General features: G+C 40.0%; 2 protein-coding genes across 8 annotated transcripts in view; one reads left to right on the forward strand and one right to left on the reverse strand.

Annotated features, from left to right (window-relative positions):
* The window catches only part of pacsin3 (protein kinase C and casein kinase substrate in neurons 3), a 39,007-nt gene extending 33,793 nt beyond the window's left edge, over nt 1-5,214 (forward strand). For all 6 annotated transcript variants that reach the window (XM_071206218.1, XM_034105484.2, XM_034105493.2 and 3 more), the window contains one exon: nt 3,295-5,214. In XM_071206218.1, coding sequence (XP_071062319.1) covers nt 3,295-3,404 — 110 coding nt within the window. In that variant the 3' untranslated portion in view covers nt 3,405-5,214. The remainder of the gene's footprint in view (nt 1-3,294) is intronic.
* A 1,373-nt stretch (nt 5,215-6,587) lies between these two features.
* The window catches only part of glg1a (golgi glycoprotein 1a), a 34,596-nt gene continuing 26,813 nt past the window's right edge, over nt 6,588-14,370 (reverse strand). For both annotated transcript variants that reach the window (XM_034105480.2, XM_034105479.2), the window contains 4 exons: nt 12,323-12,430; nt 11,701-11,821; nt 11,510-11,616; nt 6,588-8,972 (listed from right to left, as the gene is read on the reverse strand). In XM_034105480.2, the coding sequence (XP_033961371.1) occupies nt 8,805-8,972; nt 11,510-11,616; nt 11,701-11,821; nt 12,323-12,430 (504 nt within the window). In that variant the 3' untranslated portion in view covers nt 6,588-8,804. The remainder of the gene's footprint in view (nt 8,973-11,509; nt 11,617-11,700; nt 11,822-12,322; nt 12,431-14,370) is intronic.

The following is a 14,370-nucleotide window of genomic DNA, read 5'->3' on the forward strand; positions in this document are numbered from 1 at the left end:
CAGCGGGGGGGGGGGGGGGGCATCACAGGGAGACTGCTGACTTTTGATCTGATCCATCTGAGTTGAATAACTGCTGTCGTTTCAAGAAATGTGCAAAACGAAAAATAAAAGCAATTAAATGATCAGTTGAAAAATAACAAGTATTGACATCTAAATATACTTAAAGTTCTGAAACTGAAAACAACTCATTATGAAGAATGGCCACATTCAGAATTGTAACTGTAATGTTGCATCTAGTTTTAATGACTTTGAATGACTTCATATACTGTCAGGCATAACCCCAAATCATGTATTAGTTGATTACATTAGGTGTTAATTATCTGTTACTAATAGAATATATTTAGTTTGGTAAAAATGATAACATTTACCTCTGAAATGTAGTGAAGTAAATGTACAAGGTAGCAAAACACTGGAAATACCAGTAAAGTACAAGTACTTCCTAATTGTACTAAAGTGGAGTACTTGATACATGTGTAGTTGGTTTGATGTTGTGCAGAAGGAGTTGTAGCAGAGTCTTTACTGTTCTATTATCTCATGATCACAACTTAATCACAAGATAAGAGATACATTCATTCAAATGTAAGAAGCCATGCTCATGTAAAACACTTCCTGTGTTACAAACAACATGATTTAGTTGTGAAGATGACAGATTTAAAAGTATGAAAAGGATTCAGCTATAACACTCAATGCAATACAATTTGATCAAAAACAGTCATAAACCAGCGCAATCATTAAAGTGTCGTTTTAAAAGGGAGATTGCATTTATGTAGGTTTTCTCCAAATTGTATCCACCCTAGATTAATTACAAATGAACTATTTAGCCTAAATACATTATTAACATTTAAAAAAAGCAAAGCAATTACTTTATATCAACTTCACAAGTGATTTGCACATTTTCATAAAACGACAGCTTTGCAAAAATAAACATTTTATACGTCCTAGTTGAACACTTTTTAAGATGTTTTTTGTCCACCTGTGATGCCTCGACTTAACACTTCACACACATTCATGACGAACCGATTGGTTCAGACATGAGTATGCAGAGTAAGACTGTGATGTATCATGCTACATTATGTCATATCATGTAATGAGGACACACCCATAAATCATTACATCAGTTACCTCAATCTGCATGTCAGTTTAAGTTTGTGAAATGATGAAATGAATGATTCTGAGTCACAGAAACGTCTTGTCTTTTGTAAAAAAAATGTATAACCCTCTGAAATTATACTTCAGGTAAAATATATAAAACTGACTTATTTCCGTGACTTAAATTGGATCATTATTACAATTGTTTCTAATGTAAAAGTGCTAATAACATCACAAGTGTTCCTTGTGATGCTGCATAATGTGAGCAGCTTCTCATCCTCTGTCCCGTTTGGGAAGCTTTTCAAACAGTCAGAGGACTGATGCTTTTATTTTCATGGAAGAACTGCTCTAGCTTTTCGGCTTTATTAAATACTTACACCATTTTTATTCCTAACGGAAATAAAACTTCTGATTGGATTTATTTTCCTTATGCACCTGATGTTTTGACAGCTGTCTGAATATTAAGAATGCTACTTGAAAGTATCATGTTACTTTCAAGGATTCTCTTAAATTGAAGTGCTTCAAAAGCGCACACATAGTTTATATGTGTATTCTGAATCTTGGACAATTCGTCTATATTTTAAGAGTAGCTTTACGTTTTGGCAACCATGTGATTCATATAGTTCCAACGAGTTGTATTTTATTAGACCATGGTGTTTTGCCTATTTGATCGCACACATACAAGCTAGTTTTGAGCAGAAAGGGTGGTCTTTTACACAAACTACATTGCTATAAGTGAGAAATAAAAGGCTTTATATGTTAATACTACAATCTTACATTGTATGGCCACCTTGAGCATTCAACTGGATCTTGATTTTAGAATAATTTGAACATAGAAAGTCCTATATTCAGTCATTTTAGCTCTATATTTGGTCTCCACCAAGTCCTGAGAGAAAGATCGGTCTCTTTATTTCACACGAGCTCCACCAGCTAGTGGTCAATTACACCTGGATGCTGGTTGGTGCTGAACAGGCAGTGTCGTAGGGGGTCAAGTCAATTTGACGTAATAGCTACCTAACAAAAGGGCTACTCCTTAAATTGGTGTACAGCGTATTTATCTGGACTTCCTATATTAAACACAGTTGTGTGCGTGCTGTGATGCCAGTTCTGTTTTATAACTTAACGGTGTTGCGTTGTACGTAATGTGACGCTACATCTGTAAGAGTTATGATCATATTAACTGCTGCAAGGTTTTACAGGTTTCAACATAATTGTTTTACTCTTATTCAAGAGGGAAGGTGTTGTAGTAGGATATGTTTCATGAAATATAATGTTCTAACATATAGCAGTAAAGGACTCAGAATGGGATCATTAGGGTAATTAATGTCAAGATCAAATTGTGTGTGAACTAGGTGAAACACATGGCCTCACAAACTGTTCCTCAGTGTCTGAAGTCAAAGGAGTACGAGGTGAGTGAAACTCAGGTCAAGGGTCGGTCAGTGTAGCGGAATGTGGCCAGGACCCGTGTGCGGTAGGTCTAAACACAAACTCCTGCGTTAAAATAGTTACAGCAAAGAATCGGGGGGGGGGGGGGTGGTGGTTTATCGTCCTTCACCAAGGTCAACCAATAAGTAACAAGAAGTGTTTAGCTATGAAAGTACAAGGTTTGTTGAGCAGCACAATCCTGAGGTCAATCCAGCGACTTCTTCTCAACCTGTTATACTGCTGCGTGTGTTGAGGGGAGGTCCGGACCCTTCAACTGGCCCAGGCCGGCAAACATTTTTCTGTTTTTTATTGACTTATTTATTGATAAAAAGCATTCCTGACATCACATACAATGTTGCTGTTAAGAAACTGAATTTGACACAAAAATGACACGGACCTATAATTTGTGGTAAAACCAGACATTGACCTGAAAGAGGTTAAATGCTGTGTGTAGCTGCAGATCAGTTTCTCTCAGGTCTGTTCTTTGCTGGAGGGAATGTTGACTTGGTTGGTTAACTCCCTGTGGAACTCCAGTCTTTCCTCTGCTGGCCCTCGGCCTCGGGGGGGGGGGGGGGGGAACACGTGCAAATGAAATCTGATGGGACTGCAGAGGGAGTTCAGTTTGAAAAGCCAAGCTCAGCTCTGCTTATCCTGAACCCGATGGCCTCCCCAGCTTTACTTTTGATTATTTTAAATTAGTGCTTTCTCCCATTTTTAGAATTCAATATTTTTAACACAATGCTTGAGATCTAAACTTTCTTACCCTCATGTTCCCTCCAGGCGAGGAGCTGCTGAAGATGGGGGAGGAGGACGAGCAGGGATGGTGTAAAGGGCGGCTGAGCAGCGGCCAGGTGGGCCTCTACCCCGCCAACTACGTCCAGAACTCCTGATGGCCCGCGCAGCCAATGGTACCACACTCAAGATGCCAGGACCAATCACAAGCTAGTAGTGCTGACATGGAGACGGTGAAACCAGACAGTTTTCTGGTGACTGACTGATAAAACAACTTTCTTTCCTTTTTTTTATCAGCCAGTTGGAAAAAAAGTCCACTTATTGTGAAAGGCTGTTTACTCAACCTGAGGTGAATGACATTGTTTTTTGAAAGAAGCTTTACAGTCAAAGAGAAATCAATGGAGGCCTGCCAACGCTCTGTAGAGAAACATGGACGCAAGTGAACAAACTCTGGATTTTGTTCTGCTTGCTGCCATTATTTTTAGTTGCAAGAGTTAGAAAATCCACATTGAATCCAAGAGGAGACAGCCTGGGTGCCGCAGCAGTAAGTGTCACCACCACGGCTGACAGTGATTGGCTGACACACATGTCAATCAGTTTCCGTACTGCTTTTATGTGGAAGAAATCATTTCACATTTTGGGAATTAAAAAATAAATTAAAATGTTTTATGCAGTTAGATCACAGGATAGAAGCAACTCAAAAGTCAGCAGCATGATAGCTTAGCTTAGCATAAAGACTGAGAAAGCCTTCAGGTTCTGAAGACTATCTTTGGACGTAAAAGCCCAATTGTATTCGCTCAAATTATATCAATGAGCATTCCTAAAACTCTGATGGGCACGGCTAACAACAGGAGAGCTAGGCTTTGATTGGGTTACCTTTATTCAGAACTAGGCTAGTCTTCCCTATTGTTTTAAGTCTGTATGCTAAGCTAACCAGCAGTTGCTGACCTCTTGTGTTAGCTATATCTATCTTCAAATCTAACTCTAGGCATGTGAATAAGCTTATTTCCCAACATGTGAAACACAGTTTTTAAACACCACTATTTTCATCATTAAATAAAGTAATCATCGTTGTTGGGGGAAACATTTTAAAGCCATTTTCAGTAGATGTTGGCGCACTTTGATCCAGCCCCTAATGTCCGCTAGAGGAACTGCAGCTGGTGGCACCTTCAACTTCCTCTTCGCTCAGTTTTGGTGGTTCCTGCTTGGATTACAGAGATATAAAGACTGCCAGACCAGTGCCTTAGTCAGTGAGGCCAAACATGTTACAGCCCCCCCTGCTGTCTGACCGAGGAACTACAGCCACCTGATCCTGACCCCTAGTCTGATCCCAGTTGAATCTGTGTCAGGACTTTAAAATGTTTTACCTTCTGATTGGTTCATTTATCTCGACATCGGCATGCTTTGGTTAATTTGTAGTTTTTTAGGTGTGACACTGAATTCACTTTCTTTCCTATTTTGTTATGTGATAGCTGTATGTTTATATTCAGTCAACAGATTTAGATCTTGGGACGGTGTAAACTAATGCTACTTGTTTCTTTTTAAGAATAGCATTTTTACAGTCAACTTATTTACTTTCTAATTTATTGTCCTTTTTAATTTAGCAATCATTTTCAATGTTAGGCTGACTGAGGTGGGAAGTTGACTGTTAGCTTTGGGCCCTTTGACCTGTGGAAGGTGGTTTGTTTTGCCGTGCTTCGATCATGAAACACACAGAACACAAACACCTTAAATAATTGATAATATTCTGTCCGTTTTGGGTTTTTTCATGTTTGTGTGGTTTCCTCTGTCCTGCTGATGTGAGCGTCGCTACAGCTAATCCACGTAGACGTCTGAATAATAAGAGAGGTAATAGAGATAATTAACGCTAATGTGCTGCTCTTTTTTCTTTACAAAATGATAACATGTACATAACATTACGTGGGAAGCAACAATAAAGAGCTTTCTGGAGTTGGAGGTTTTACAGACTTTCTTTTGTCCTCAAATTCTTTCAAACTGTAGTTATTCAAGTATCCTGCAAATATGTCAAGTACATGCATTAAAGAGTGGGGAACTGGGAGGAGATATTTAAGGATATTTTATAGGCAACTGGTTCTCAATTCCCATTGATTTCTGCTCCATAGAAAATGCCACATGACTGTTAGAGCACTTATGGTTCGGTTTTAAATTGTCAAATGTGTTTCATTGTTGTATTTGAGAACAAAGTGTGGCGCTATAGTTGCTGAAATAATCCAACATTTACCTAAAAGGTTTTTTTCCTCAACAGCATAGTCTTTAGCTTAGCAGGTGCACGTTGTTGCAGTGCATGCTGTGAACCAAATACTTTTCTTGAGGTTAAATATTCAGTCTTTTCGCATTGTCAGTATAATGATGAGTGTGGAAACAATGGGTCGTATATGCAGCTGGGAGGAGAGCAACTTCCATTCACTGAAGCAGACTGGAGGATATGGTGAAAAGCTCAGGAAAAACTAAGGATTAAACCTTGAATTACAAATATGTAAAAAATTCAAATGTTTTAACCTATATTGGCACATAATTGTTTACATTCAAGATGTTCTACCTGATGTACTGTAAAGCTGCAGCTCTGCTATTGGCCATTTTTTAAATCGATTTATTAAAGTATTATTTTAATTATATATATTAAACAGGTATGACAGTCCCCATGAAAAGGTCTTAAAGAAAGCAATACTATTGTCACCTGGGACCTTTTTATAGGGTCACCTTTTAAAGAGTGACCTTGCTCCAGAAGAGCCTGCTGTAAATGACATGAGCCATCTGCTGGTTCAGCCCTTCGCTCAGTTGCATATATAATGAGGGATCTTTCATTTTCAAACCCATTTCAAAGTTGTCTGTGAGCAGACTTCTAGGAAGTACTCTTTAACTTGAACAACAATTATCCCAACTACAGACAAATTTGAATTAAAATTCCTGCTTTTTCACTTAAATTACAACAATATCAGCAAAAAGTATCAAACATTAAAGTTCTCATTATGCACAATGGCCCATTATAAGAACAATGTATATTATATTATGAAACTAATTATTCATGCCTTTATTTCTACATCTCTGGGGATAATGTTTTATAACCATCTAAATTATTGCATTTTTTTTATTTTATTATTACTACCTTGACATCCGCAATGTATGTAAAATAAAGAGCAATGTTTTCCTCAATAATTTAGCAACGTTTGACTTAATTACAGTGCAATCTTACTTTACTACAGTATTTTAGTAAATATTCATCTCAACCACTAGTGACATGTTTTCTTTTGAATACAACAGGATGAAAAAAATGTGGATAAACTCGAGACAATTGAAAATAAATCGGGCTGAGCCAAAGGTAGAAAATCTGCAGACATTTTTATTAAATTGACAAATTTGTATCTGTACAGCAAAATCAAACTTCACAATGATAAATCTGTTACGGTTCATATTACATGGCATATGTAAAAAGAAAAACTGCACACCGCTAAAGTTTGTTCACATAGAGACGTACAAAATTGGTTCTGATGGTCGCCATAGAGATGGTTTATAAAAGCTCTGAGCAGCGAGCTGTGTTCCGTCTGACCGTCAGCCCGCCATCAGGAAGAGGACCCCCCCTCAAATAATCTGCAACTTCAGTTCATTAACTTTTGTAAATGAGTAGCAGAAAGTATTTAGTAAATGCTGCCAACCTCCTGCTTTTAGATCATTCACAAATATTAATATACAACTAAAAGCTGCAAAGCAAGCAGAGAGAGGATACATTTCTATTTTTTTTTACAAATGAATGAGGCGCAATTTCCAGTGATGTCAGCGCCCTGCAGACCTGCATCAAGTTAAAGTGCAAAATTAAATATTAAACAATCCAAACAATGCTTGAATCTCTTTAGTTTCATTTAGAGTTACAAGTCATTTGCCTGCCAAACAAAAGCATGTTTATGGCTCGAGAGTCTGTCAACGACCTAGCGGGGGTTTTCCATCCGGGTTTAAACATTGAATAATTTGTTATAACGTCAGCATAAAGCCAACATGCTTTGTAACTTTCTTTCTTAAATGTGATACATGTTCCTCTAATGATTGGAAACTGAATATATGTTTCCCCTGAATGTAAAGTCTACGTTACACACCAATCAATGGGACTTTAAACTAAACACACAATCTGAATGTTTTAAGGTAAAACCCCTCTGACTGCTGCCCCCTGGCCCATAGCTCTGCATCAAGACCACGTAAAGCTGCTGATGTTCAGGTTTTGGCCACCAGGGGGCAGCAACAAGCCGTTGGGATAAGAGCTCGAGCAGTTAGCTTAGCGTAAAATCTGGAAGCAGGGTGGAAGGCTAGACTGTCTCCGTCCAAAGTAATAAAAAAAAGTACGCCTACCAATAATTTACATATACGACCAGAAATAGCTACTTCAGGATCTCTCAGCAGTTGTCGTCCAAAAAAGAAAGTTCTATTACCTCGTGATCAAATCGTTAAGTTTTTTGATTTATTACATTACATTTTGTATGGATCAAAAAATGAGCTGAGTTAATATAAGGTGTCTTGATGGGTTTCGGTGGCTATTTTAAAGAAAATTGGTATTATATGTTTCCCTTCTGTGTGCAGTTGCAGTTCAAAACCTAAATGATTACCTTTGACTTGTAGCCTATATGCCAATTTCAGACGATGTTTTCTCTGTCACATTTAGAGGGTGCAGCTCAGTCCAGGTTTATTAGTCTGACCTTTAGCGTGTTATTGAAGCAGAATTAAAAAAAAAAAGGTATGTGTGCCAGCTGTTTATTTGCCATATTAGCAATAACTTACTTCCTTACAAAACTGCACAAACTGCTAATGTTTGTGCTCAGGCATGTTGCTCATGGTACAGACTGCAGAAGATGAAGCCTCTCTGAGTGTAGTGTAACATATTGTGTTCATTAAAGGCAATAGAGGACATGGGACGACGCAGGTCATGATGAGAATATCCAGAAAGATCCACAACTCAACGTAAGGAGCCGTACCCGGCGAGTCAGACGGGGTCCTGTAAGGGAGTGAAGAGGACGGGACTTCACGATTGATGGGGGGGAAAAGTCTGAAAGCAACAGGGACGTCTGAAAGAATTAAAAGTTCAGTTGCTGAGTGTGCGATTCCAGCAGCCACTTTGAAAGAAACAACGTCCTGTTGCTCGACATGCTCCAGTCTCTGAGTTAAATATCACAAAAAAGCAACAATTGGAAAGCAATCCAAACCTCAGAAGCAGCAGCCTTCAGTCAAATCATGATCGGTGCTCCTTTAGGAACTCAAAAGATGCCTCACATCCGACCCCGAACAACACCCTCCACAAAGCAGATATATTGGGGGAGGAAATATAATATCAGCGCTCCAATCTGACGCTCAGTCTGGAGATGGCCAGAACGGAGAATTTTCAGGGATTTTGTTTGCATTTGATTCAAATGTTCAGCAGCAGCAAATAAACGGAGCGGTTCCAGATGTGGAAATGGTGTTGGCACTGTGCAGGGTGGCTGGTTAAAGACCGGGAATCTGCGTAAGGACGAGGAGGAAGGTGCGAGGAGTCAGTCTTTTGTGGGCGCTCTCCCTCTCTACCGGTCCTTCAGCTCTCTGGTCACTCTCTTGGTGATGCGGCCACACAGCAGCCCCACCAGGAAGAGGATGCACACGCTCAGAGAGATCATCAGCAGGATGTAGTTCTTGGAGGGCGAGATCATCACCTGCACCGCCAGGTCTGAGAAGCCCTCTGCTGGCGCCACCTGCAGGACGGGGGGGGGTTATATACTTCAGATTTATAGCCCTGTGACAATCTAGACCAGGGGTGGGGAACCTCCGGCCCCCGGGCCGTATACGGCCCGCGAGACCATTTGGTGTGGCCCTCGAGGTAATTTATAAACACACGCAAAAAAGAAAAAAATTAAAGAAATCTAGACCGCAAAATAATTAAACAAGTGAGTGCCTGTTTTTCCTGGCCAAGGTCAGGGTCCTTGAACACAACACAAGCCTAACGTGTCATCACGTGGTATATGTCTGACAGGGGTGTAGTTCTGACGGGGAGCATCAGAACGCAGCTCAGCTCCGGCACTTCCAAAAATTGCAGTACCGATAAGGAGCCGTACACATGCTGCAGTTTTTGCGTGGCTGTGTCTTAGTTGTAAGCCCAGTGTCGATCTGTTCATCTGTCATACTGATCATACAGTCAATAACTTTATTGTTATTAGCATCTGGTTAGCTCGCTATGCTAACGAATATAAGAAGCTTTTTCTACAACCAGTGAGGTAAAGGCACATCTTTATATGATCATTATAATTATCAAAAAATAAGAGAATAAAGTAAACAGGTATAAAATACTATATGACAGTAAAAAAAAGTTGTTATTAATAAACAAGAATACAGTTTGAAAGGAGAGTGATTTGTAAAATATCCATAAAGAAAAAGTAAATCTGTTTACAGTTCTGTTTCATGTGGGTGTTGAGAGATGTATCCATATATCTACTAATGTTGCTCTCAAAGTGCACCAGATTGATGCTTTTAACTTCAACATTTAAAAAAAAATCTTCCCTGACCCCCCTAGAGGAGGTTAGGTCCCCCCGACTTAAATCATGTTCACATGGATAGGAGTCTAAATACATTTGCACACATCTTGTGTCCATATCGTTCTGTTTGGGTGGTCATGCCACAACCGTGCACGTGCATGCATGCGTGAGTCATGGCAAGATATCTGGATTAAGAGGTTGCTTTTTCTTTGCACAGCATGAAAGAAAGGTGAAATGAGTGGGCTGTGATTTTAGTATTTTTAAGCAGAGGTTAATAATTTGTACGGCCCTCGGAGGATGTTGAAAACATTGAAATGGCCCTTGAGAGGAAAAAGGTTCCCCACCCCTGATCTAGACCGATGCATTCGGTCTGGTCAACTACCAGTGGTGGAAGACGTATTCAGATGCTTTACTTGAGTAAAAGTACCAATACATTATTGTCAAAATACTTCATTACAGGTAAAAGTCCTGCTTTCAAAATCTGACTTAAGTAAAAGTACAGAAGTATTATCAGATAGGAGAAAAGGACAGAGGAGAACAAGGAAAGGAAGCATGTGGGCAGAAAAATGGCCGGCAAGAGAGAGAGAAGTCGAGAGAGAGAAGAGATGAAGGGAGAGAGAGAGAAGAGAGAGAGTGAGAGAGAAGAGATAGAGGAGAGACAGAGAGGAAGGCCAGTTTGCGGCACAACGGCAAAAGAGAGGAGAGAGAGAGAGAGGAGAGAGAAGAGAGACACAGAGAGAAGAGAGACACAGAGAGAAGAGAGACACAGAGAGAGAGAGAGACACACAGAGAGAGAGAGAGACACACAGAGAGAGAGACACACAGAGAGAGAGAGACACAGAGAGAGAGAGACAGAGAGAGAGAGACACAGAGAGAGAGACACACAGAGAGAGACACAGAGAGAGAGAGAGACACACAGAGAGAGAGAGACACAGAGAGAGAGAGAGAGAGAGAGAAGAAACACAGAGAGACACAAATATAGAGACACACAAGAGAGACACAGAGAGAGAATAGAGACACAGAGAGAGAGACATACACAGATATAGTATACACAGAGACACATAATGACACAGAATATGACACAGATAGATAGATACACATATATATATATAAACATAATATATGATACACATATATATATATACACATATATATATATATATATACACATATATATACATATACATATACACATATATATATATATACACATATATATATATATATATGTTTTGATAATATTGTTGCATCAAGTAGCATTTAACTGTTGTGGACAAAAAAAGGTTCTGATTTACTGTTTAATAAATGTAGTGGAGTAGAAGTATAAAGTAGCATAAAATGAAAACCTCAAAATTGCACTTAAGTACATTTACTTCCCACCTCCGTCAAATGCTACCTAAACTGAAGACCTTTCAACCAGCGTCAGGGCTAATTTACAAATGTTAGCATACAAACATACATAAAAGGCTAAACTTAGCTTGTTTCCTTTGCTTGTATTAAGCTATGCTAAGCTAATGGCCTTCTGGCCGTAGCTACCAACTACTATCATCTATCTCTTATCAAGAAAGTGTTATCAAAAATCCCTTTAAGGGTAATCTAAAAAACTAAACAGTGAAAAAACCGAGCAGTGGTAATACATATGGAAAATAGGTAATAACAGATTTTGGTGTCTACAAAGTTAAATTGTTTATCACCCTATACTAAGGGAAAAAAACATTTCTAGTCTTTTGTAATGCCAGTTGAACCCCCTGGTGTTTTACCTTTGCAGCGTAGCTCCACATGTCGATGCGGTCCTGAAGTCTCTTTTTACACTCCGGCTGCAGACGGACCCTCTTGTCCTGTAACGCCTCGATAAGACACGACATTTCTGGACAAAGAGAGGGAGAGACAAGTGAGAACATTCACACACAGTAAGTTCTGTGAATTTTGCTATATTGAGTGAAGCACCCACGTCGCCCCCTCCCCGGCGTGATGGCAGCACAGTGGTGTTTGAGGTCCAGAGCGCAGGCTGTGTGGAGCACCGGGTCCACGAAGATGTCCGCCTTACTCTCCTTCAGCATGTTCAGCACCTCCTGCAACAAAGGAAGGAGGAACAGGGAGCGATCAAGCATGAGGTTCTGCAACTCATCTATTTAGACCTTATGATGAATCATCCAAATGAGATTTAGAGGAGTTAAAAACATGTTTTAATGGTGTTCACTATATAGAGACTAATTATAAAGACACTTGAAACATTTCCCAACAGAACTCCATCCATCCTTACTAACTTGTTTGGATGTTTTACAAAGCAAGTCATAGGCTCTTTGGTTCCACAGACGACACCTGGAGGAGGATGCTCTAACTTATTCCCTGCATTACCTCATAATGAATACAAATATACATTTAACAAATATAGCACGTTGTTAACCAACTCCAGTACACCCTTTTTGTAAATATCTGCCTGCTTTGGAAGAGTCTGACATTTCAAATAAATATGATGGTTCAATCTACAACTAACCCTACGACCACCCACACCACAGGTTCGGAACATTTCCCAGAAATATCAAGGTTAAAAAATAAATAATGATATTTACTTTTTTACAGGCTTCCTGTTTGATCTTCAGCAGGTTGACTTTCAGACACTCCTCCACCTGACCCGTCTGCTCCTGAGCTGCTGCCTCCTCTGCACACAGCCTGGGGATCTGAGGAGAGGGAGGGGAGAGGAGAGGAAAGGAGATGAGAGAGGAGAGGAAAGGAGAGGAGAGAAGAGAGGAGGGAGGAGAGAGTTTAATGAAAATAAAGAGTTGGTTTAATGCAGAGAAAGACATCCAAAATAGTCCTTAGGATTGTGTGTGTGTGTGTGTGTGTGTGTGTGTGTGTGTGTGTGTGTGTGTGTGTGTGTGTGTGTGTGTGTGTATGTGTGTGTGTGTGTGTGTGTGTGTGTGTCTTATCTTATCTTTCTTACAGTGCAGACGCTTTTCTGCTTGCTCCTGCCTCTGCTTACTTTTTATGTTGATTTTCCTATTCTTATTCTCTGAAAACTTCGAGCAGCGGCTCCTGGACATTAACCGATCACTGGGACAGTTCATCTTCGTAAATAGACGGAGGTTTTCAGCCATATTTCAACATTTTTACGACGACCTCAGTCTTACAGTAGCGTGGCCTAGCAACAGCTAAAGCCTGGTAGGCTACTGCATGCTATTTAGCTTAAGCTAGTTGGTAGCAAAATGCCTCCGTTCTCTACAGATGACTTCCACAAACTTCTACAGAAGATGGCTGTGTTGGAAATGAAAATGCAACGGTTGGAAGTTAACATGGAAGTGAATGGACTATGTTGTGGGAATGACACCACTTTACCAGTGTTGCAAAATAATGGAAAAGGGTATGCTAACTCACAGCTAGTTAGCAGCTACAAGGATTCCAAGGAACAGGAGGGCTGTATACCGGGTAATCAATCTACAAGTGGTAGTCCTCCCTGGAACTCTCTGGGTGCAAAGCCGAAGAGTAAATCATTTCCATGGGATTTGGGAGGACGGATAACAGGCAGAGCCCAGCACTCTGAAATCTGTGATGCAACCGGCTGGCCTGCATTGTTATCACCCAGGAAGAGCGCCTCTTCAACCCCTAAACAGTAGGGGTGTTGAAAATAATCGTTTCTACGATGCATTGCGATGCGGACGTGGACGATTCGGTCTCGAAGCAGTGACGGAAGATAATCGGTTATAGAGTAGTAACGTTGCTTCCTGATTTTCCGGCCGCGGCTTTACTATAACGTTTTTTCTGTCACTTTAATATCAAATCGGTCGGTGACGCAGAGATCAGGGAACATACGTGACAGCGGCACAGCAACACCGAACACGGAGCAGTCTGCTTTATCCACCAACACAAGAACACCAGTCCAGAACCCACAGCAGAAGGACCCGCTCTGAATCACTCCGTGTTGCTGCGGCTCAGAGACACAGACAGGGATTTATGTTTTTCAAAAATAATCGCGTTACAATCATGTCAGGTTTTTGGTGGATTTAATTAAGTCTTGGATTGCAAAGTATGAATGCCCTCTAGCAATTTTCAGATGATATATACGTGTGTAAAGTTTGTGAAGGCAGGAGGAAAAAAGCTTCCGCGATCACCGTCTCTTCTCCGTTCCTCCAAGCCCCGCCCCCTCCCTGAAAATAATGAGTGACATGCTTATAGTGACCCGATAGAAACTTTATTATTCACTTAATCACTGAGATATAATGAAGCTAATTTTATCTTTCATTCATTGGATTTATGTAACAGTAAAACAGAGAATGTAAGTGTGCACCCACATGCAGTATTTTAGTTTGTATATGCTGTTTTAAATACTCCTGTTGTCTGCTGTGTTCAGACTCACGTCCTGTGTGTGATGCCTCATTCAGGACATTCAGTGTCCTTTCTTAACAGAAGGCCGTGGCTAGAAGCTGCAGCTGGACTGCAGAAGCATTAGCTTTTTGTTTTTGAGGATGGAACAACTTCACACACGGAGGCTAGACCTATACAATTCATTTATTTTGGTTTATAAATTAATGTCAAGACATTTATGTTATTGATTTCTGAAGCACTTTCTAAATAATAAAAAGAGAGTTCATATGTATTGACTGCATGTATGCATTGATGAAAA

This window comes from Pseudochaenichthys georgianus, chromosome 3 (genome assembly GCF_902827115.2).
Source record: "Pseudochaenichthys georgianus chromosome 3, fPseGeo1.2, whole genome shotgun sequence".
Taxonomy (NCBI): domain Eukaryota; kingdom Metazoa; phylum Chordata; class Actinopteri; order Perciformes; family Channichthyidae; genus Pseudochaenichthys; species Pseudochaenichthys georgianus.